This window comes from Cryptomeria japonica, chromosome 10 (genome assembly GCF_030272615.1).
Source record: "Cryptomeria japonica chromosome 10, Sugi_1.0, whole genome shotgun sequence".
Lineage (NCBI taxonomy): Eukaryota > Viridiplantae > Streptophyta > Pinopsida > Cupressales > Cupressaceae > Cryptomeria > Cryptomeria japonica.
The window spans coordinates 508038315-508062622 of NC_081414.1; the positions used below are offsets into that span (position 1 = coordinate 508038315).

At 38.6% G+C, this 24308-nt stretch overlaps 1 protein-coding gene across 1 annotated transcript in view; it reads left to right on the forward strand.

The window, feature by feature from the left end:
• The window catches only part of LOC131079876 (methionine aminopeptidase 2B), a 132681-nt gene that overhangs the window by 39435 nt on the left and 68938 nt on the right, over window positions 1–24308 (forward strand). Inside the window, exon 2 of the mRNA XM_058017916.2 lies at window positions 2212–2386. Coding sequence (XP_057873899.1) covers window positions 2212–2386 — 175 coding nt within the window. The remainder of the gene's footprint in view (window positions 1–2211; window positions 2387–24308) is intronic.

Sequence of the window (24308 nt, forward strand, 5' to 3'; positions counted from 1 at the left end):
TTAGCATGCTACAGTCATTGTATTGTTGAATTAAGTCTTACTCAGCAAAATGCCACTTTCATAATGCAAACACCAAAACATTCAAATGTATCAATTATGCCTTCATAGACAATTGATAGAATAATCCCATCTATTAGCATCCCAGTTGAGGGAAAATTGAAACATAACCAGTTATCTATTTACTCAATCGTTCCTCTTTGTTAATTAGTTTAACAACATAACATGCAGTCTTGGGGGCTTCAGGAAAACTTTGATAATCAATCCCACCTGAATATGCACACTAGTCAAGCAAGTCTTTATTAACTCATTCTCATATATATAAAGAACATCATAATTCCTAGTCAATTATCCATGTTCATAAATGTTCTATATTATGATATCAAGAACATCATAATTCCTATTCAATTGTCCATGCTCATAAGGGTTCTGTATTATATATTGACTGTTATGAATGCTATCAATGTTTTTATATGAATATTTGAAATTCCTTATATTTTAAAATTCTCCCTGTTCTTTAATAGCCATCCCTTGCTGTCCCCATCCTGAAAACTTGAGGGAGCATAGGTTCTGAAAAACGTAAGCTGAGACATTCCCATAAACTTGCATTTAGGTCCAAGCCACAAGGCATACATTATATCACTCGGCATTCACTTTGTAGAATCCATAACCTGCATTGCTACAAAGCTCCCATCAGGTACAATGACACTGTCCTATTGGACGGGCTTAAAGACTGGAATCTTCACAAATAAGCACTTTTGGAGCAGCAGCATCCCTTCTTGTCTCTTGACAAAAAGGAGGTATTTTTATAGCGTATCAAATTATGGTCTTTTATCAAGATTCAACTGCATAGTTTGTGAGTCAATGAGTTTGACTCAAAAACTATGTAGTTGAATCCTGATAATGAGTTTGACTTGAAAACCATGCAGTTGAATCCTGATAAAAGATCATGGCATCTATCCTGGTTGAGAATGACCCTACTGATGTAGCAGTGTTGTCCAGTTCCCTGCCCAAACCTTTTAGTACCTTTTGAATCCAGCATTTCCAGCAATGGAGAATGAAAATTAAACCTGTTGGTGAAAACTGAGTTTTTTTATCTTGTCACTTAATATGATGGCAATGCTTTCAACTTAAGGAGCTTTGTTGCTTTTCAACATAAACAAATTTTTATTAGGGGACCATATTTGTGAAATTTGAACCACTAGTACAGATCCCAGATCCATCTTAATATGGTTCTGGTGTGTGTTGAGAGGCATAGAAAAGACAGTGTAACTTAAGATTAAGAATATTGTTTTGGTCGCATTTTAGTTTGGAATACATTCTTATGATAGTGATTCTGGTCTCCTACTCTTTCCCCTTTTCTTAAAACTGGACTTTTTCCATTAATTATGGACAGTTAATTAGTATGCCAATTGATGACGATGATAGCAGATGTCCCCTTATAGCAAAATTAACTTTAATTGCCTTGTGTTTATGGTTTGAACTTTGAATAATATTTACTCCAAAAAACAACACTTGTTTATCGATTATTTTTTGCCTTGCATGTTTGAATATTTCAAATTTTCAGTAGGTAGAATCTCTTGGTTTTTGGGATACTAGGGGAACAATATCATCTTAAATTTGTCTAGGGTTTGAAGAAATTTTCCTCAAAAAAACTTCTGACATTTGTTTAAAGAATACTTTTGCCTTGGCATGTTTGGATCATTCAAATATCAATACGTAGAATGTCTTGATTTTTGGGATACCAGTGAATAATATCATCTTAAATTTTCTGCGATAGGCTTGGTTAAACATGGTTACATGAAAAACCAAATGAGCTAATTGGTCTGTTTTATTTTTTCCTTCTTTCTGTTTCAATTTGATTGATTTAGTTTGCCTTTGAAGTGGCAATTTGCAAGCATCATTTTTATGTAATGGCAACAGTGTCCAGTTGAGGTGTTCCATTCATATAATAAAAGTTTTCCCAGACTGAGATGTAATTTTTTTTCCTTAGTTTACTTTATTACGACTTAAAGGAGGGGATTGTTGAGGGTGAGGGTGAGGTGAATAGTGCTTTTGGAAGCCCACGATGAAGATTGAAATGTGTCATTTAAAACGTAACTATGTATAGTAAAAAGACTGTACAATTCTTACATGTCATTAGGCAATTGATAACCAGTTGAAAGCAATTTCTATCTGATTTAGATTATAATTTGCCATATTGTGTTCAATTAGGAATCAGTGGAGACAAAGAAAAAGAAGAAGAAAAAGAAGTCGGGGGTGCGTGAGGAAGAGCCCTCGGGTTCACCATCTTTAAATGGCACAGAGGAAGTAGTCACAGCCGGAATTTCTAAGGAAGACGACAAAGAAGTTGGGCAGGTGGAGAATGGTGCTTTAGATGTTCTATCAGGTTGTTTTCTATCTTAATTTCTATCTCATCTTTTTAATCAGGAAGATAATGGTTTTACTATTTCTGGCATGATACTCTTGAAGAGGGATATGAGAGAACTGTAAGGTTTGATTACTGTTCTTGTTGCAAAGCATTATCAGTTATTTCTAATTATTTCTGACAGCCAACCACAACACTTCTCTTGTTTCTTCTACTCAAATGCTACCTTTAATACAAGAATCAAGAATGTTTGAGACTTGCAGGACGTTTACCATTCTATCATTTTTGTGGTTGCAGGGGTTCCTACAGGATTCTAAAGATTATTGTTAAAATAAGTCAATAAATATCAAATTTAATACGCTGAGAGATATCAATTAAAGATAATTGTTAAAATAAGTCAAGAAATATTGAATTTAAAATTTTTCAACTTTCATAAATAAGAACAAATCACCAGATTTACTATTAAATAATTAATCTATATAAATTGTTATTTTATGACAATTACCAAACTGTCATGTCTCCAAAACAAAAATCTTCGAAAAATTGTGAGACTTGTTCTTTTCTTTTTTATTAAGGTCTTCTCTTCTTCTACTAATTAAATATCAGGAATTCCTCAACCTTTTAATTGTAACTGAAAATTTACTTAAAAAACACCATAACCTAATTAAATCAGTGAAAAATTCTAAGATCCATAATATGCATCTGTATAACCAAATCACCCATGTTTTTCTCTAAGTTTCCTACCTCTCAAAGAATCCATTATTACTTAAGCCAAACAGGATGATCAAATAGATATCATACTAAAATAGAGAAATCACTATTAAACAATCAGAAATGTTACCTTGCACCATTTAATGTAATGACTTACTATCTTTAATGCATTCTAGAAAGATCTTCAAAATTTGAATGTGGAAGGAGTCTATGGTGCTTGCTCATGGTCTGAATAAAAATAAAACTCATAACTTGATGGTGATGACGACAATGCAAGAAACATTCTTAAACAGAAGATGAATCCTCTTGGTCTAAGCTTGGCTAACTTTTCTTTCTTGAAATCCTTCTAACTTTAACAGCATATTTTATTAGTAGATTTCAATATATTTTTGGCCTTCACATCTTTGATCTCTAACTCTTGCAAGTTTGAAGAATTGAAAAGGTCATGCAAAAGAGAGAATTCATAGGCAACAAGGAGAGTTAAGATATTTAGAAAGAGTCAACTTGGCACCTACGATAGAAAGAACTCACCAACAATAAAGTTGTGCTACCTACAAAAGATAAAGCTTGCAAAATAGACATACTGGAAATTGACCCCATACAAGGAATTGCACCAACCTGGAATTTTCTGCTAGGAGTCAACTCTAAAAAATAGAGATTAGAAGCTATAACTTTTATTAAAAAACTTTAGAAATAATGATAAAAAAACCAAAAAAGTCGGCATGTTGAAAATATAGCACAGCATGTGGAGAATTTGTGTGGCCTGCAAAGTCAAAACTTCCTCCTTAGCACCTATAAATTCTATTAACCTTCAACATAACATTAGAGAAGGTCACCCCTTTCAATCTGCAAATAAATAAATATTTGATAGTAGTTAAAGAAACTAAAGATTATTTAAGTGAATAACTATCAATTTTCAACACAAGAAAGAGTAGTATGTGAACCCGTTACACCATGTCACATGGTAGAATGTGCTAAATAAAGGAACCCCATAATATTGATACCCAAAATTCTATTTACGATCCCTATGTAATGTCCCCTATTTGTAGACTGTCAATTCCCAAAGGGAAACATACAATACTACTATCATGCTACATAATTTGTCATAATAAATAACTAGTTTGCTTATAGTTGTAGGATTTTGCCAAGATCAAGGGCACAATGAAAAGCACAAAAAGAGACAATAGAATGACAAGAACAAACTGTATTCTCATCAATATGCAAATGATCAACTGGATTAACCAATACAATGAATATAGGCCTACTTATATAGGCAAGGCCATATGGATGTACGAGCACACAATTATGACATGTGGCTCAATGAGAAACAAGGGTAGGTAAGAAATACTAGGGGTAGGTAGGAGAAATAATATAATATTCCACAAGAGGTGGATGACCCACCGAATGTGGAGTGTAACAGCAAAATAAGACCACAAAAGGTGGAATTTCTCCTACAAGCTCTATCCCTATGTGCACACTTCCCTAAGTGTCTCAAATCCAAACTACGAAGAGATGCATTATCCTAAGTTAACTTAAGTAAGTGTAATAATATCCAAAATGAATATTTATTTACACCAACACCCCCCCTTAAGTGCAACTTAGGGGAATGAAGACTCAAGTCAACAATGCAAGATGGGTCCCGGCTACTAGGCCATGATAGGTACCCATGTACAAAATGCAAAAGCAAGCAAAACCATGCAATGCAATCTCTCACAAACGGAGAAAGGGAGAAAACCCAGTGGGAAAAAACTCCCCCCCAAAAGAGAGATGAATGTACAAAAGACTCTCAAAAAAGAAGGACAAAACCTCAAAGAGGAAAAAGTCCCCCCCATAAGAGAGGAAGGAGAAGTCAGCTGACCCCCCCTAATGACACATCCCGCACCCCCAAGAGAGCTCGCAACTGCTGGAACTTACTCTCGGTGAAAGGTTTGGTGAATATGTCAGCAACCTGCTTTGCTGTAGGACAATACTGCAAATCAATGACCTGCTCCTGAATGAGCTCTCGGATATAGTGCATATGAATCTCGATGTGTTTGGTCCACTGGTGCTGGACCGGGTTCTTCGAGATCGCAATAGCACTCTGATTGTCGCAATGTAGAACTGTCGGCCGTGGAGTGGTGAATCCAAACTCTGTGAGAATCTACTGGAGCCAAATGGTCTCAGTCGCTGCGTTAACAGTGCCTCGATACTCAGCCTCAGTCGAAGAGAGAGCAATAGCATGTTGCTTCTTGCTCTGCCAACAAATGGGGCCCGAACCAAGGTGAAAACTGTAACCAGAAGTAGACTTACGATCATCAAGATCGCCAGCCCAATCGGAGTCTGTGTAACCAACCAAGCGAAGTCCTGTGCCTGCTGCATAGTGAATCCCATAGTGATGTGTACCCTGGATGTAATGAAGGATGCGTTTGGCAGCTTTCCAATGAAGCTCATGTGGTTCCTGCATGAAGTGGGAAACCATGCCAACTGCAAATGAAATATCAGGGCGTGTATGAGTCAAGTAGATGAGACTACCCACAAGCTGACGATACAAAGTGGCATCAACTGGTGGAGAAGAACAATGAGGCTCAAGCTTGACTCCTGAAAGAAAGGGAGTCGGGGCAGGCTTACAATCAGCCATATGAAAGCGTGCAAGTAGATCAAGAGCATACTTGGGCTGCGATAGTGTAATCCCGAAAGGTGACTGTGAAATCTCTATCCCGAGAAAGTAGTGCAAAAGACCCAAGTCAATCATAGCAAATCTGTCATGCAAAGCAGATTTGACCCTGCTAATGATGGATGAAGTACTCCCTGTAATGATCAAGTCATCAACATAGAGCACAAGTATCAAGTGAGAGTCATCCTGTCGCAAAGTGTAGACATTCGGATCGGAATGACACCTGGTGAACCCTGCGGAGAGAAGAAAGGAATCCATCTTGGCGTACCAAGCCCTGGGGGCCTGCTTAAGGCCATAGAGAGATTTCCTTAGTCTGCAAACCAAGAAAGTATCCTCGATGAAACCCTGTGGCTGCTCCATATAAATCTCATCAAGATCACCATGAAGAAAAGCACTCTTCACATCCATCTGATGTACAGCCCAACCATGAGCTGCAGCAATAGCAAGTGTCAAACGAATGGAGTTCATCTTGGCTACGGGTGCAAAGGTCTCAGTATAGTCAACACCTGCAACCTGCGAGAAACCTTTCGCAACAAGCCGAGCCTTATACTTATCCACACTACCATCCGCTGCAAACTTGGTCCGATAGATCCACTTACATCGAACCATCTTTCTCCCCTTAGGGAGATGGACTAAATCCCATGTGTTGTTCCTCATCAAGGAACTATACTCTTCCTCCATAGCTTGGTCCCACTCAGGAACCCCTAATGCTTCCCTAAATGTCTGTGGATCGGAAGCGGTAGCAATGAATGCATGTGGAAGATCTTGATGTTGTGATCGAGTTCTCCGTGTATCTGAAGGATCCCCAACAAGAGAACCCGCGGACTCAAGTGTTTGTCGAGCCCAACGAGGTCTAGGTGGAGGTGGAGAACGAGGCTCCTCAACTGCAAGTGGACCCTGCGGAGGTGTAACCCTGCGAGTCGGAGTTGAAGGAGTCTCATCATCTGAATCACTAACATCACTATCCACAATGGAGGAAGGTGGAGGAGGTAGAGAGGCTAAGCTAGGAGAGCTTTCCTCAAAGTGAACACTCCTCTCAATGAACACCTCATGTGTCTCTGGATCCATCAATCTGTATGCCTTAACACCCTCAGGATATCCAACAAATATGCAAGGCCAACTCTGCGGTTCCAATGCCTTGCGTTTCTGTGGAGGTATGCGAGCCCATGCTGGACACCCGAAGACTCTAAAATGTCTCACAATCGGTTTCCTACCAGACCAAGCCTCAAAAGGAGTAATACTTTGCAAAGCTTTGTGAGGAACCCGATTCTGGATGTGTGTGGCACAACTAATAGCCTCTGCCCAAAAGGCGGGATCAAGAGAACGTGCATGTATCATACAGCTAGCCATTTCTTTGAGAGTTCTATTCTTGCGTTCTGCAACCCCATTCTGCTATGGAGTGTATGCTACAGAATGCTGAAGATCAATCCCCTCAAATGTACAAAAATCCTCAAGTCTTTTGTTCACATATTCCCTTCCATTATCTGTGCGAAGAATCTTGACCACTCTCCCTGATTGCTTCTCCACACGAGTCTTGAAGTCCTGAAATCTGTCAAATACTTCACTCTTATGAATGAGAAAGTAGACCCAAGTGAAGCGGGAGTAGTCATCAATGAAGGTGAGAACATAGTGGGCCTTACTAAATGAAGGTGCTGGAAATGGACCCGCTACATCGCTATGAACAAGTTGAAGAACTTCCAAGTCTCTCCAAGCTTTCCCCTTATCAAACTTCTCTTCGGGATGCTTGCCCATGGAACAACCTGAACATACACCCTCTGAAAAACTGATTCGAGGTAGACCCGTGACCATGTCTTTAGTGCTTAGCTGCTGAAGATAGCGGTAGTTGAGGTGACCAAACCGCTCATGCCATAGCTTACTTTCTGAATTTGAATGAGTAAGCAAGGCCCTAGAAGGTGAACTTGGCACAAAGTGGGAGAATGAATAAAGCCTTGAGTTGTCGTTGACTTGTCCCATTGCTACCAAGGCATCATCATCAAGTTCCTTTACCACAATTGAATCTGGTGTAAACTCAACCTTTTTCCCATTCCCATAGTGAGTGATTTGGTAGATGGAGAGAAGGTTGGTAGACAAGTTAGGAACATAGAGAACATTCTCAAATGTTCCATCATCCATGTCAACTGAACCTTTCCCTTCAACCTCTACTTGTGTATCATCACCTATGTAAATGTGAGGTACCTTAGATGGCTCCAATGAAGAAAACTGCTCCTTTGTAGAACCCATGTGATATGAGGCACCCGAGTCAAGTATCCATTGCTGTGAAGAACCTGTTGTAGCCACAAATGCTTGCCCTTTTCCCTTAGACTGTGAGGAAGAGGAAGGAGATGAATCCTTCTTTCTGTAGGTGGATGGCAAGTTGATGTTGTTTTTCTTGAGAAGATTAGTTAACTCATCAACTTGCTTTGCGTGGCATCGATGCTCATCATGACCATACTTCTTGCAATATGCACAAGTTGGTTTATCCTTCTCAGGTGGTGTCCCCTTCTTGGAAGAGGATGAAAAATCGCCTTGTGATGGAGAGGATGATTGTCCTTTTTCCTGGTGTGGCTTAGACTTGGAGTGCTTCTTCTTCTTGTTGGAATCTTTGCCTTGACTTCCTTGATTCCCTTGATTAGCCACCAAAGCCTTGGACTTTGAAGACTTGAGAAGCCCCATGTTCAACAACTTAGATTGCTCCAATATCAACATTTCTGTGAAAGCATCAAATGAAGGCATAACATAGGAACTCCCCACTGTCAAACGATGAGTTTGGAAGCTATACACAAATGCTGCATATTCTGGTGCAAGCTTGGCCAACAAGTTGAATATCAACTGAGCATCCTTTTTGTCAATTCCACAATCCTTAAGCTTTGCTCTTAGCTCATTTGCTTTGGTGACATAATCTTGGATTGTATCAAAACTCTTGGGATCCAAGTTGGTGAGCTCATTGTCAATCTGATAGCCTCTGATTTCATCAACTTGACCATACAATTTTTGAAACATATCCCAAGCCTCTTTGATTGTTTTACACTTCTCAATGTGAAAAATGAGGTCATCTGATACATACTTGCGCAAAGTTCCAAGAGCCATGCAATTCTTTGTGAGCCATTCTAATTGAGCATTTGGATCAGCCTTAGGATCAGGTGGTGCTGTTATTGTTCCATCTATGTAATGTGTGAGACCCTTTTCCATTAATTTACTCCATACTTTAATTTTCCATGATGCATAATTATGTGGAGTTAAAGGTGGAAATTTATTAGGACTCATTGCAACAAAAATGGAAAGAGCACAAAGAGAGGCACAAAGAGAGGCACAATCACACAAGACACCCCCCCAAATTCACTCAATCAAAGAACCCCCTCCAAAAGTGATGATTTGACACTTTATAATTAGTGCGTATACAATGGGCCACTTGCAAAAAATGGCAAAGTGGACTTCTGATTACAATTTTACAACTGCCTGAATAAGGCCAAAAGAGACTCAAACTGATAATGCAAGAGATCTAACTAAGATCCAAGCAATTTACAAGTACCTAATAGGCCAAATAAGACCAATGTCTGAAAGTAAAATTGTCACTCAAAATCTTTGAAATCTGATCATAGATTATGAAAGTAGACGAAAAAACATGCACTTTCAAAAAAAAACGGCACCTGAAAAGGAGGTCATATGAGCTCAAACGAGGCCTTTGAAGTTGCAGAATTGAGGATTGGACAGGTCCAGCTGAGAGAATCCGAAAATTCCGAAAAACCTGTGCACCAAAATCAGAAAATAACCACACCACTGCGAAGATCACGAAATTTTAGCCCATTTCAAAAAAAATTGCACCAAAAAAGGAGCAAAAATGAGCAAGATATGGCCTTTCAAAGTTGGACTGTAAAACTGAAAAGCTCAATGGAGAGGGGTTGAAAAAGTTCAAAAAGCTATTGATGTGGCGCTGATGTCAGCAATTCACTGTCTTAAATTTGACGGCCGTATGACTGTCGCGAAAACTTCGCCTCCCTGCTGACTGGGCGTCCGTACCGTACGGATTGCTGACTATGCAAGCTGATGTGGCATACGGATCTGACAGGGCGTGCGGATGGACTGTGCGTGTGCTGCGTGGCGGGGTCCCGACAGCTGACTAGGCTCTGCGTGGCGGCCGGCGGTGACTAGGCAGTACCGGAGGTTCTGGCCGGCAGCGGTCGGTGTCGCCGGAGGTGGGAGTTGGTGGAGCCGGAGAGCGGGGCCGGGAGCCGAGGCAACGGCGGGAAACCTGGGCGCCGGCGACGGGAGACCTGGTCTCTACGGGAGGTGTATGGCGGCGGCGGCTCGGGAGGTACATTGCGACAGTACGTACGCGTCAGCGCAGGTACACAGCCGGCAGCACCTGCAACACGCAGGTACAAAGGGCACGGCGAGGGGTCTGCGGATCCCCCAAAAATATATTTTTTTTGTTTTTCTTTTTATTTTTTTTTTCCGAAAATTTTGATCGCCTTTTTTCTAATTTTTTTTCGATTTTTTTTTTGAAAAATAATTTTTTTTTTTGAAATTTTTTTTCGAAATCTGTACGATAATAGCCAAAATGGGGAAAAAAAATTTCTCACCAAAATAGGTCGACTTTATAGTCGAAATTTATGGAAACGGCCTCCCGAATTCAACGGTGATGTCCAAATCGCTGTACGACGCCCCCAAAAAATGAAGATCCCCAAATCCGAAAATAGAAGCCTCCAAAATGTCTCCAAAAAACTAATCAATGAAGCCCCAATAGCTCTGATACTATGTAGGATTTTGCCAAGATCAAGGGCACAATGAAAAGCACAAAAAGAGACAATAGAATGACAAGAACAAACTGTATTCTCATCAATATGCAAATGATCAACTGGATTAACCAATACAATGAATATAGGCATGCTTATATAGGCAAGGCCATATGGATGTACGAGCACACAATTATGACATGTGGCTCAATGAGAAACAAGGGTAGGTAAGAAATACTAGGGGTAGGTAGGAGAAATAATATAATATTCCACAAGAGGTGGATGACCCACCGAATGTGGAGTGTAACAGCAAAATAAGACCACAAAAGGTGGAATTTCTCCTACAAGCTCTATCCCTATGTGCACACTTCCCTAAGTGTCTCAAATCCAAACTACGAAGAGATGCATTATCCTAAGTTAACTTAAGTACGTGTAATAATATCCAAAATGAATATTTATTTACACCAACAATAGTACGTTAGGTATTGTCCTTATTCAGGCCCAACCTTAATCTCCTTCTGATATCCTAGTCCTTGATGGGAGACTTGCTTGTCTAGGACACAATGATACCATCTCTAATGCAGCCCAGATTACCAGAACCTCAGTCCATTCACCCTTGGGGCCTACAGCCCAGATTTCAGGATCCTGAGTTCTTTCACCCTTGGGGCTCATCTATCAGGAGTTGGTTTGGTTTTAGTCTGACTCTCCCTAACAGCATCACACTACTTCTCAGAAAAAAGAAATCAGAACTGGTTAAGGCATAGGTTTGTAACAGGCCAATATCTTCTTGTGTTATGTCAACGTTATAATACTTAAAAGATTTCAGACATATCTGATATTTATCTTATTAATATTATCTAACAGTCATGAAACACTAATTCATCAACTTATAAGCTTATTGTAATTATAAAAGGAACATATATATAATAGGTATGAATGTCATACATATTGCAGTCTATATTATTATTATTAATATTACTACAAAATTCTGCATAAGAATATTAACAGACTTCATATATTAAGCACACATATTCAGCACATCCCTATGTATACCACCAAGAACAAGGATGTTACTGCCTGTAACTTAATAACAGATCTGATCTGATCGATGGTGACTGTCAGTGATGCAACCCGACCTTCTTTATGAGCACAGACTATATATAATAATTTCTGGTCCATTCGATGGTTGCAGATAGTAGATATATTTCATTCTCCTCCTCCCCCTCTTCCCTTCTTCCATATTGAGGGCATCTTTATAGACCTCTTTAATTGTTGTATGGTCATGACCCTTTCAAGGGTTGCACAGATTAGGGAAGACGTGACTGTTTGTTAGCACCAGCAATGATTGATAAAGGAACGATTCAACAGTGGTTACATTTAATGGCAACGATCAGCAATGAATAAACATGTTCAAGCGATCAGGTATTAATTATTAGTTTGTTAATCAATATTTGTTAAGGCTAACCATTTCTAGTTTTAACCGATCAAGTATTATCACTTTCTTTCCTGAATACTTTAAAATAAGTGAACAAGTAAATATTATTATTAATCAATAGTTATTATTATCAATCAAATATATCAACGGATAAAGTAACATGACACTATCATCGTAATTGCTGCCAATAAACACTAAAGGCTGATTATCATTGTCTACTGTTGAGGAGACAATCTCTGACTGCAGTCCAGTTAGTATTTTCTTTAATAATTAGCTTTATTTATTTTGCAGGTTACCAATCAGGATGAATGCAAATTTTTATATATATACTTTTTTATTGAATATATTTTCTGAATTTATTTATTATTATATTTGTTTCAATTACATTGTTATGATAATGAATATTTACTTATTATATTTTATTTTATTTTATTGAATTCATAATCGGCGCATGACACCGTAGATTAATCATTTGCCATTGAATTAGGTCCAAATATGTTAACCCAAACCCACATCATTTTCACGCTAATGAGTTTTACATTGTCACAATTACTTAACCATTGTTTATATTTAAAAAACACTCATTTTGGATATCAATTTATTTGCCAAATTAATTTTAAAAGATCATAGAATGCTCAATAAGATGGTGGAAATTGAAGAGAAGAGCCAAACGCTAGACCAATAAATTTCAAGGAAGCAAGAGCAAAGCCCAACAAATCAAATCAATTTCAATACCGAGTAAGACATAAAAGAATAGTGAAAATTAAGACAAATCTTTCTGTGCTTCTTCATTTTAGCACCAGAATTCTAGAGTTGGCAACTTGCATTTCAAATCACTGTGGGTAAAGACATAAATCAGTTTGTATGGAGGTCTCACCCATTTTATAAAGAGTATCAGTAATAACTTTAAGCAAAGATAGAAAGAGATTCAATTCAATAAAATCTTCCCAACATGATTAGAATTATCCAAGTCTTTCTATATGCACCAATGTAATGTATTATAATTTCAGTCTGCAACAAAAATCAGATGCTATCTCAGTGTTTATTTCAATCATTTTGAGCTTTATGTTTGTCTTTTGTAACAAAACAGGAAAATATGCAGGTTTCTTATGGCATGTTGCACTATTTTATGCATGTACTTGAATGCTTTCAGGTGAAAAAGTTTATTTTCAGTTAAAATATTCCCACACATTTTAATTCTTTTGAGTTAGAATTAATTTGAATGTGAAATCAAGACCTTGTAGAATATAGGTAATTTGACATATCAAATTCTGTCCAAGGAATAAGAAACCGTGGACAATGAGCCATGTCAAATGCACTGGAGGGATAAGGAAGCCTTTCTGTTGATATGATGCCCAACATTGCAGGAATTCCACATTCAAGAGCAAACTGCACTTAAGCTTCATGGTTATCTCTTGATACCAGTAATATGGTCAAGATGCCATGAGGAAGTAGATAACCTCCCCAGCTTGCAAGCTGATTGAGAAACAAAAGCACAGGTTTAGCCATTCTGTGAGAAAAGTTAAAAAGACCTATTAATGCTTTGACATGCATTTCTGGTTCTGGCAAAGGGGCAAAATGAGGATTTCATTAAAGGGAAAAAGTCCAAAAAGGTTGATGAAACAAATATTATCAACAAAATGTGTTGGCACCCCATCCACTGGCAAGTCTAAGGAGCTGTTCAGTCACAATTACCACAATCACCTGTCCCTCCCAACATAGCATATATTGAATGTGTAATAATAGAGCATACAGACTGACAAACAAAATTGGCTTTGGATAAATGGGATAAGTTTTTTCCAAGTCTCTGATATTTACGAAACATGCCTAGGTGATTGTTTGATGAGAGGCATATCTTCCTCATTGAAGCAGACAACATGGCCACCCTCTGCCTGTACAGTTAAAATGGAATATTTTAACAACATACTTTATGCAAATTTCATTGTTTGAATTCCCAAAACAATGCACTGCTCATGAAATATGTAAATGCATGTTTAGTTAAAATGGAATATTTCTATCTCATGGTTTTAAAGGATATGGGTTACTTTATATAGCAATGCTTTCCTTTTTACTGGATACAAAAGCATTGCATCCATTTTCACAAATGAAAAGAAGCTGCATACTGATCTTCACAACTATAAAAGGATTAAAAAACAAAATCATTAAATTGGAATGAGGTGGATAAGCTTGGTTTAGGTTTTTGTTTTTATTGACGGAGGTTTTGTAATTAGCCTGTGAGTGTAATATGCCTCTTGGAGTAACAATTATATTCGTAGGTTGTTTATAATGGATACTTGTTTCAGAAGGAGCAACTCTGACATTGGGAAATATGAAGTGGTGTGGAGATTTGTAATGTTTGCAGCTGCAGGTACCATGCACAATTTATTTACATGGGTGGGTATTGATTATTTTAATGTCTAGGAAATGGCTGTAAGGAATATATCTTTGTATTCAAGAATTATCAGCAAAATTAATGTAGCCCATGCATGTTAAAAACTGAGAGAGAAGAGGAGATTATAGGTGAGGATCTCTAAATTGCTAAATTACTGATTTGGGTTTGTATATGCTGGTATGGCAAAAATTTTGTGGGGATTTTGTTCATTTTGGGTACTTCTGTGCAAAAAATAAATAAAAATCACAATTACATACATATTTACAGCCTACAAATAGGAATTAAGTTCAGAATACCACGTAACATGCATATAATAAACAGCAATACCATGATGCCAATATAACTAAAATGCCATGATAAATATTTGTTGTTCAATATGAAAATAATAAAATCAGCAGTCAGTGTCATATGGGTCAATGATGATGTAGGTAGATTAGAAGAACCATTGACAGAAGATGATCAAGGTACATTAGGACAACCACAGAAGTGCCACTAACTTTCACACTAAAAGTTTATTGGCTATCCAAATCCTCCAAAAAATGGAGATTGTTGGGCAGTGGTAGCATCTAACTCCTCAAAAAAACCCTTTTGATGCCAATTGGTTGTGCTTTACTTAGTTGGAGCATGCACTTCAATATCTTGGATGAATATGAATTGGCAACTATAAAATTGTAATCTATAAATCAAAATTCAAACTTGAAAAACTAAATTTCAAAAAGGAAATTTGAAATTCAAGTTTAGAGAGTTTCAAAAAACAAAAAAAAATAACTTCCATGTGATAAAACTTTAGGTTTTGGAATGTTTGGCCATGGAAGCACCATCAATTGTGAGCATCCTTGTTATACATATCACAAAGAATAGAATTTCTTTGACCATTAGTATACAAAGTCAACATACTCATTTGTAACTACATCCTTTACATGAGGATTAGGGAAGAGTCTAACAAATACTACCTTGAAGGCAAAATCCTCCTTGGCATAGAAAGGACCTCAGTGCTATTATATCTTGGAGTCAATGCAAAGACAAGAAGATGTAGTGGGATGGTCATTTTGTTCCACCACTCAACAAGAAATTTGTGCCTTTTTTTGAAGAAAGATTATTCAGGACCTTTCTCTTTCTTAGCTACGATGTTCATCATTTTTTCAATATCTAAGTTGACGCCTTAATATATCTCTCCTAACTATGGCTTACCAATGTGAGTAAAATGGTTCATATTGATGATGGGCTTGGTGAACTTAATAAGATATTCCACATGATCCTACCAATTATCATTTAGGATAATTTGCTTGACACTTGTTGCCCTTTTAGTTTTGGATTACTTGTGGAGTGCAAGCCACTCCCACACCTACAAGTTCATAATTGGTGGATGTCAAGTGCAAGCCACTCCCACACCAATTATGATCCCACAACGTGAACTTGTGCTCTACACATCACATCCACTACAAATCCAACATATCTTTCACCATATATAACTTGTATTATGTCAACATACTTCCACAATGGTGAATTTGAGTCAACTTTGAACTAGGATTGGACGATGGAGATAGAATTGGCTGTCATTGTAATCCCTGTGGCAAGCAGTTTGGAAAACAACATATTCTAAACAAATGAAAAAACAACATAACTCAATATATTTAGTATTTAAAACATAGAATAATAAAACAAAACAAAAGAGTTCAAAAAGATGAAGACAGGAAACCAAAAAACCTTACATCTTTTCCACAATCTCTCTATGATCTCCTTGGCAGTGAATGGGCTCTTGCCCATGCATAGGAATAACAATGCATTCACTTCGGAGCCTTCGATGATCAATCTTCACCTCTATTTGTGTAATGACAAGCCAGGAATGGAAGATCGACAAGCTTATATGGTTTTTGTCTTTTGCATTATGTAAGTAGTGAATATATCTTGTTTTCGGTGTTAATTATACTTATTTCATTTCTCTATTTCCTCACTTTATTAAATTTCTCCATCTCCCAAAGTCCTAAAATTTTTCAATCTTTTGAAATTTTCTAAAAGCTCCAACTCTTTGGAGGTTGCAGTTTATTCAAGTTCTTGATTCATTCGTTGTAATGTCCCCTTCTCGTTGATGACCTTCTAGTGGTCCATTAGCCTATTCCTGAGACCCGTAGGCTAGGTGGAATGAAGAATGAGGGTCCAACATTGATGAGGCGAGAACTTACTATTTTTAGTAAGTTAGGGGTTGGCCATTTTGGTGATTCTGTCCTACTAAGCTCTCCATGCTCTGTCACTGGACGCGAAGATCATGCTTTCCGGAGCAGTAGTTCATGACTTACTATTTTTAGTAAGTGGCAGTATGGCATATTTCTATTTCTGGCAGTGGACAGGGTCCTGATCCTGCAACAGTTCAGTGGTCTTCCTGGCTCAGCTTCATGCTAGTTTTGACAATAATCAGTATTGGAGTCATAAGTGACATAATTAAATATTATTTCCTTATCCTAAGGTTTAATATTTAATTAATCTGATTAGTTACTACTGTTTTATTGACTTTGGGAATAATGCCTAATATCTCCCAAGTGCTAGGCGAAATTTATGTCTAAGAAGGGGACGTCAAATTATTAAGGGAGATGTTATTTTATTTTCATCTCAAGTGTTTGCCAAGTGAAAATCGTGGTCCTTGCTTTTTGGCGTGAGGTTTGACTTGTGGAATGGCGCCACCCTTGGGGTCCACGTGAGATGTAATGAAATGCAAATGGGGAAAGATGAATTTGAAGAATTTGCATTTGAATTTGGTGGTGTGAGGTTATAAATAAGAGCCTTGGGCTCCCATTCTTGGTATCTTGAAAATTTGCATTGTTATGCTACCGAATTGCGTCAGAACTTTGAGGCTTCAGAGTGCATCTCCCTAGTGCTTCCTGGTTTCATACTTGAAACATAGTACCTAGCTGTGTGATGTAATCTACTATATTTCCAGTGCGTATCGGTGTTTGGAGCGATTTTGGAACTTGCTGGTTTGCCTGTGGCTGAGGTGCATTTTCGATCATACCTCTCTGTTGGAGTGACTGACCGTTATGGGTATTGGCTCTTTCATCTTTCCTAGTATTGGCGATATACACTATAAGTTTGTGGCATCTTTGGTTGAGCTTTGAATTTATTAGACAAAATCGGAATTCCTAAGCTAGGCATGGGTTTTTTGAAGTGCATTGGGATGTGTGCAAAATTAATAAGGGAGTTATGGTATCTTGTCTTTGGTTGGTTGTCATTGTAGCTTGTCTAGTGTGGGTTTGGGATTGATTTTGGGTGATTTGGATATGTATTGAGAGAGTTGTGAGCTTTTTAGTGATTCCTTAGGCTGCTGGTTTTGCAATTCCAGCCTGCAGATTTGATGTTAGCAGAATTTCATGTTCTTATTTAGATATTCAGCATTACTCTCTTCTCATATCATCTTATTTTTGTAAGGTTAAGTAGTAGTACTACTAACCAATTATGGTTTGTAATTCTCACCCCACTAAAAGTGGAAGAGGCTGGCTTGCCGCCTATTATCAAGTAAAATGTAATTTCAATCCTCCCATTGCATAAATGGTCGAGTGATGTCTGAGTGTAATGGTCCTCCCGCTGCATAAACGGTTGAGTTGAGATTGTTATGTAATTTCAGTCCTCCCGCTGAAATATTGCGGTTGAGTGATTCGTACCTTTGTGTGTCTCACTTGGCTGGTTCACCGCCAAGTTTCTTGCGTTCTCGCTGGATAAGCGGAAGAGGTTGGCTTTCCGCCCAAGCATTGTATTGTTTCCAGTTAATTGAGCTAACGATCCCCTCAACACCGTATGCTCTCACCTTCCCACATTGGGCACTTGGTGATCAGAAAGTGGAAGGGTTGCTTTTCCAACATGTTTCAATTTATGATTTCTAACCTTAACAGGTTATCTGTTTGTTGATGACTATTGTTGGCCTAAAAATAAAAATAAAAAACTGGGATATTATAGTGGTATCAGAGCTGGTTTTCTTACCAGCCTGTGAGTTTCAATGGGTTCAAAAGTCTCCATGAGTGACAGAGACGTCAGATACTATAACCGAGAACAGAAGAGACAGCAGTTTCAGATTCCGATAGTGCCGAAAGAGGACACATTCTCAGAAGTACTAAGGAACAAATGGAAGGATTTAGATTCTTCAGACACAGTTGATTCAATGGTAGACAAAACTACAGGAAACATAATGAGGCACCTGATAAGAGGGCTGAGAGACAATTCAATGCCATGATGGACACGATGTCCCTACTACTGACCAAACTTAACCAGAATGTTGTTGGGACCCCTGACCAACCCAACAATGGACCGGAAGCCAGCACGTCTAATGCTCCTGTAGGCAATGGAAGTGGGAGTAACAATGGAGGTTCAGCCTCAAGACCTTTACAACCTGTATTTCTGCCAAGAGAAGTACAGCAAGATGAAACAGAAATACCTACAGCTGATGAAATAAGAAACAGCTACATGGAGTATGCTTCTCTTCCTAGTGAGATCCGAGATATCCTAACTCTGGATCAATTTATGAATCAGAAAATGAAGAGAGGAAGGAGGAATGACTATAAGTTTGCTGCCCCAAGAGATTATCAGCAAGCTCTTGGAAGGGTGACCTTAGCACACTTTGATGGAAGCGCTAAGAGCACAGCTAAAGCATGGGTGCAGAAGTTGGACAATTACTTGTCCTTGAGGCCTATGCCGGAGGAAGATGCCATCAAGTTTGCTACCTTGCATTTGGATGGAGTGGCCCACGAATGGTGGTACCATGGGTTGGTCACCCTTGGTCATAACTTAATCACCACCTATGCTGATTTCACCAACAAGCTGATTGAGAGATTCGACACCAAGGATCCAGAGGTGAAGTTTAGAGAACTTGCACAACTCAAGCAGCAAGGTTCGTTGGACACTTACATAACTGAATTCCAAATCTATCAGTTATGGTAAGTAGCATCTCTGAGAAGCGGTTAGTTGTCCTTTTCACTGAAGGACTTGAGGAACCTTTGAAAGGTTGGGTTAAAGCTTTTGATCTGCCCAGCCTGGCAGAAGCTATTAAGAAATCTCGAAGCATGGAGTTGGCTGCCCCAAGGAATAAAATTCAGTCCAAGCCTTTTCCTTTCAGGAAGGATAAGAAGAAGTTCACAAACCAAACCAAGAGGTTCCCTCCGCATATGGATGATGAGCTCCATCAAGAGCTCCGGAGGAAGAATCTTTGCTACTCTTGCAGAGAACCTTGGGCCCCAGGACATAAGTGTCATGGAAAGGGCAATTTGCATCAGATGGAGTGCTATTCTGCAGATGGATCAGATTCTGAAATTTCAGAACAACAGACTGAAATTGAGGACAACGAATATGAAGAGGCTTCTGAAGGGCCCGAATTTAGGTCAGAAGATAGAGGAGTGATTGCTCAACTCTCGAGCATTCACAAAAATGAGTCATTCAGAGTTCAGGGTGTGATTGGAGAGCATCGTGTCATTGCTCTCATTGACACAGGAGCAACACACAACTTCATTGATGAGAGGATTGTTGCTAAGAGGGGACTAGTGGCAGAGGAAGTTGAGGGCTTCAAAGACATGGTAGCAGATGGCTCCACGATATCCTATAACCGAATGATTTCCAACATGTCTCTAAAGTTGGGAAATCATGAAATCAGAGATGATTTCTTTGTGGTGAGCATTGGTGGGACTGATGATGTAGTCCTCGGGATTCAATGGCTGAGATCTCTTGGTGAGATCACACTAAACTTACAAACCATGGAGCTGAAATTCATATCTGAAGGGAAGAAGGTAGTACTGAGAGGAATGTCGCATGGTGGACTTAAAGTGGTATCCTTGAAAATGATGGAAAGGCTGATCCGCCATAATCAGGTGGAGTGGGCAGTAGAGTGTTTGATGATGCCTTCAAATCCATTGGTAGACAAGGGCAGCTATTCCTCAGACATTCAAGCAATGATCACAGATAGAAGTAAGATCATGGTCATGCCCTCAGAACCACAAAAAGAGAATCGGAACTATCCTGAAGACATTCAAGCCTTGATAACTGTTGTGACCATTTCACACATCGCCCCATTAGAATGGGGACCCCCTCTGTTTGCTTTCCCTTTGCTAGTTTTTTTTTTCTCTCTGCTTTCTGGGTTTTTGAGTGAGTGAGTGATTTGCCTGGGCTGGCTAGATTAGGGCTAATCTCTGGAAGCTCGTTTAGGGTTTCTTTCAAGCTAAGTCTAGTCTTGTTTTTGGGAGTTGATTAGTCATCTGCCTGGAACCTCAAGTTTTCCATAATGAAGCATGCCTTTCAGGGGAGTCAATTTGGTTAGATCAAGGAGCAAGGTGAATAGGTCTCAGGTCAGGTTAGGTCTAGATTGAAGGTTTTCTTGTTAGGTCTGAGTCAGTTGAGCAGAGTCAGTGAAACAAGGGAGTTGATTTGATCAAGATTGATGAAGAATGAAGTAAACTGAGGTAAGACCTGGCCTTGAATATCAATTTCGCTCCTGACCCTTCCAAAGGGTCCAGAGCGAAAATCATTGTAGACCTCCTTTTCTTCTCATTTTTGGCTAAGTGTTGCTTTCTAGGGCATGTTTGAGGGTGAATTGATATGTTTTGCCTGGGGATGGAGTTGATTGATTTTTGAAGAACAAGATTGTTGCCTAAAGGAGAATTTCGCTCCTGACCCTTCCAAAGGGTCTAGAGCGAAATTCTTCATAAACCCTATTTCTTGCCTTGGATAGACTTGCAACCTTGTTCCTAGCTTGGAAAATGACCTAATTTTGCCTTGTGAGGTGGTTTGAAACTTGAAAAGTGAGCAATATGGTCTGGAATAAGATTTTCGCTCCTAACCCTTCCAAAGGGTCGAGAGCGAAAATCTTCTTAAAGCTCATTTCTCCCTAACTTTGGCTAAATGTTGATGTGCAGGGTATCTTGGAAGGAAGGTTGGACATTCTTGTCACCTTTGAAGATTTGAAAGCATGAGAAAATGAAGAATTTTGGACAAGAAGGGAAATTTCGCTCCTGATCCTTCCAAAGGGTCCAGAGCGAAATTCCCAAAAGCTCTTATTTTGCATTGAAGAAGGTCAAGTTTTTGACATGGATGGAAGAAGAATAACTTGCTTTTGCCTCTTGAGCTTGTTTTGAACTGAAAAAATGAAGGATTTAGCCCAAATGGAGAATTTCGCTCCTAACCCTTCCAAAAGGTCCAGAGCGAAAATCTCTGTAAGGGACATTTCTTGCTTGGTTTGGTCAAATTGAGGTGTTCAAGACATGATGAAAGGAAGAATGAACATATTGAAATCCTTGGGCATGTTTAGAAGTTGTGAAAATGAAGGATTCTGGCCAGGAAAAAATGAAGATTTTTGGTCAAGATTGAGAATTTCGCTCCTGACCCTTCCAAAGGGTCCAGAGCGAATTTTCTCAAAACTTCTTTTTGCTATCAAAGTTTTGCTAAGTCAAGTGTGGGATAAGGTAAAATCAAGAAGGAATTGCCCCTGGGAGTGACTTGAAGTTTCAAGAAATCATGAAAGATGAAGGAATTGAGCCTAGAAGAGATTTTCGCTCCTGACCCTTCCAAAGGGTCCAGAGCGAAAATCCTCAAAGTCATCTTTTCTTCCAAATTTTGGACAAAACTAAACTTAGACAAGGGTGTGAGAAGGCATTTGGTTTAACTTAAAGTGGATTTTGGTTGCTAAGAAGGAAAGTTTTGAAGCCTAATGAAAATTTCACTCCTGACCCTTCCAAAGGGTCCAGAGCGAAATTTCTAAATTCTCCTTTTTTCCTTGCAATTTAAGACAAGATTTTGGTTTTCATGACTTAGAGAGGAGTGAGGCAAGATGTTCTATGCCTTGGAGGTGATTTGAAGATGAAAGGATGGGAAAATTGCCCTAAAACCTGATTTTCTCTCCTGACCCTTCCAAAGGGTCCAGAGCGAAAATCCTAAAATCCCCTATTTTGCCTTGCAAAAACAAATCAAACTTGGATTGGGTGAAAGATGAGGACTATTTTCTAGCCTTGAGTGGTGGATTCAAGATAAAATGATGGAGGAGTAAGCCCAAGCAAAGAAAATCGCTCCTGACCCTTCCAAAGGGTCCAGGGCGAAAAACCCTAAAGTCACCTTTTCCTCCAAAATTTAAGTAAAGCTAGGCCTGAACTACAGTGAAAGAATCCATTTAGAATGCCTTGGAAAGATTTGGACCTTCAAAAAATCTGAATTTTGAGCTCAAGAGAGAATTTCTCTCCTGACCCTTCCAAAGGGTCCAGAGCGAAATTCAAGATAGGTCCTGACCCTGGCTAGGTTGTTGAACAAAATTGACCTTTTGCACCTTGTGAAGATCAAATCAATGATAGCAAGTTGAGAAGTGGATTCAAACTAAGCAAGTTTTGATGAATTGAAGTGAAGGAGACTAGAAAATTGACCTGAGAAGTGAATTTCGCTCCTGACCCTTCCAAAGGGTCCAGAGCGAAATTCCCAAAAGGGTGGTATTTCCTTCAAAATATTGATGAGTCAACTCAGTAGGTGAGATGAATAGATCCTGGAAATTGTCTTGGAGGAGGTCAATGATCAAACTAAGGTGAATTTTGACCTAAAAAGAGAAAATCGCTCCTGACCCTTCCAAAGGGTCCAAGGCGAAATTCACATTTTTCACCTAATTTACTCATGTGAAATGCTAAAATTTGAAATGCAAGACTTTGATTAGGTCAAAACAAACATGAGCTCGCCTTCCGGAAGATTTTGGAGTCAAGAAAACAAGGTACTCAAGTCCTAATTAGAAAAATTGCTCCTGACCCTTCCAAAGGGTCCAGGGCAAAATCATCAAAAAGCCTATCATTCAACCTTGTTAGATTGAGTCAAAGGCAAGTTACAAGATTGTGAAGACAAGGACATCGGAATCTGCAAATCTAGGTTGTGAAGATTTTGATTTATGAAGTGAGCAAGTCGAGATAAGGGGTTCAAACCATCACTTTGGATATTTTGATGCCTAAGGAGGAAAGAAGCTTTATTAAGCCTTGATCAAACCTTGACATTCCTAAGCTAGCCCATAATTTTCATTAAATTCGCCAATTTCAAGACATTTGGGAAGCTAAATCAAGTTCACATGAATTAAGGCATTTGCAATTTAATTAATTAATTTTTAAGCCTTAAAATAAATAAAAAATTCACCTTTCAAGCCTTGAAATTAATTTTAAAATTTTAAAAATTAAGGTGAGCGCTCAAGCCTATTATTTTGTTTTTTTTTAAGCAAGTCGGCCATCCTTTGAAAGGTATTTTGATTTATTTTATTGCTAATTTGCTAAGTCGGCCTCATGGAGAATTAGGGTGAGCGCCCTATATAAGGGAGATGTATTGTAGCAAATGTAAATCATTCATTCAATTCTTCTCATGCGAATTTGAAGAGCAGATTAGAGGAGCGAATTCTACCTGATTTGGAGGCAAATTTCTTGCTAAGTTGGAGGATAATTTCCAGAATTTGCTAAGTGTTTGGAGGTTAGTGGAAGGCGAAGTTTTTTGAAGGCTGATTGAAGCATAGTTCATCCAAAGGAAGACCAGAAATTCAGTCCTTATCCAGCAAATTCTGATCTCCTTTTATTCATTTTCCAAGGTTGATAGTTAAGCATTCAAAGAGGAGGTATGAAGAATCAGCTTTTTGAAGTTTTTATTCAAGGTTTATTTTGATTTCCATAGCAATCTTTAAAAATCTAAGTCTTGTAAAATCTGATTTCCATTCATATTAATTTGAAAATTCATAATTATTGGATTTATCATGTCATTTTCAAATTAATATCTAAATTATTCCCTTGAAAGGTCTTAGATCTTATACCTTAAGATATTATGCTCAAAGCCTAACTTTAATCTTTTGTGTAGGCATCAAATGACGACCCCCAAAGCCGGAGGATCTACTACTTGGCAGGCTCTCATCAAAGAAGATCAGAGGAATGACAAATTGGAGACCAGGATCGTGTCCAAGTGGAGTAATATCAGAGACACCAACCTAGGAAACTTCAATGTGAGGAAGTTTTGAGAGGCCCCCTACATCGGAAAGCCATCACCTATTGCGA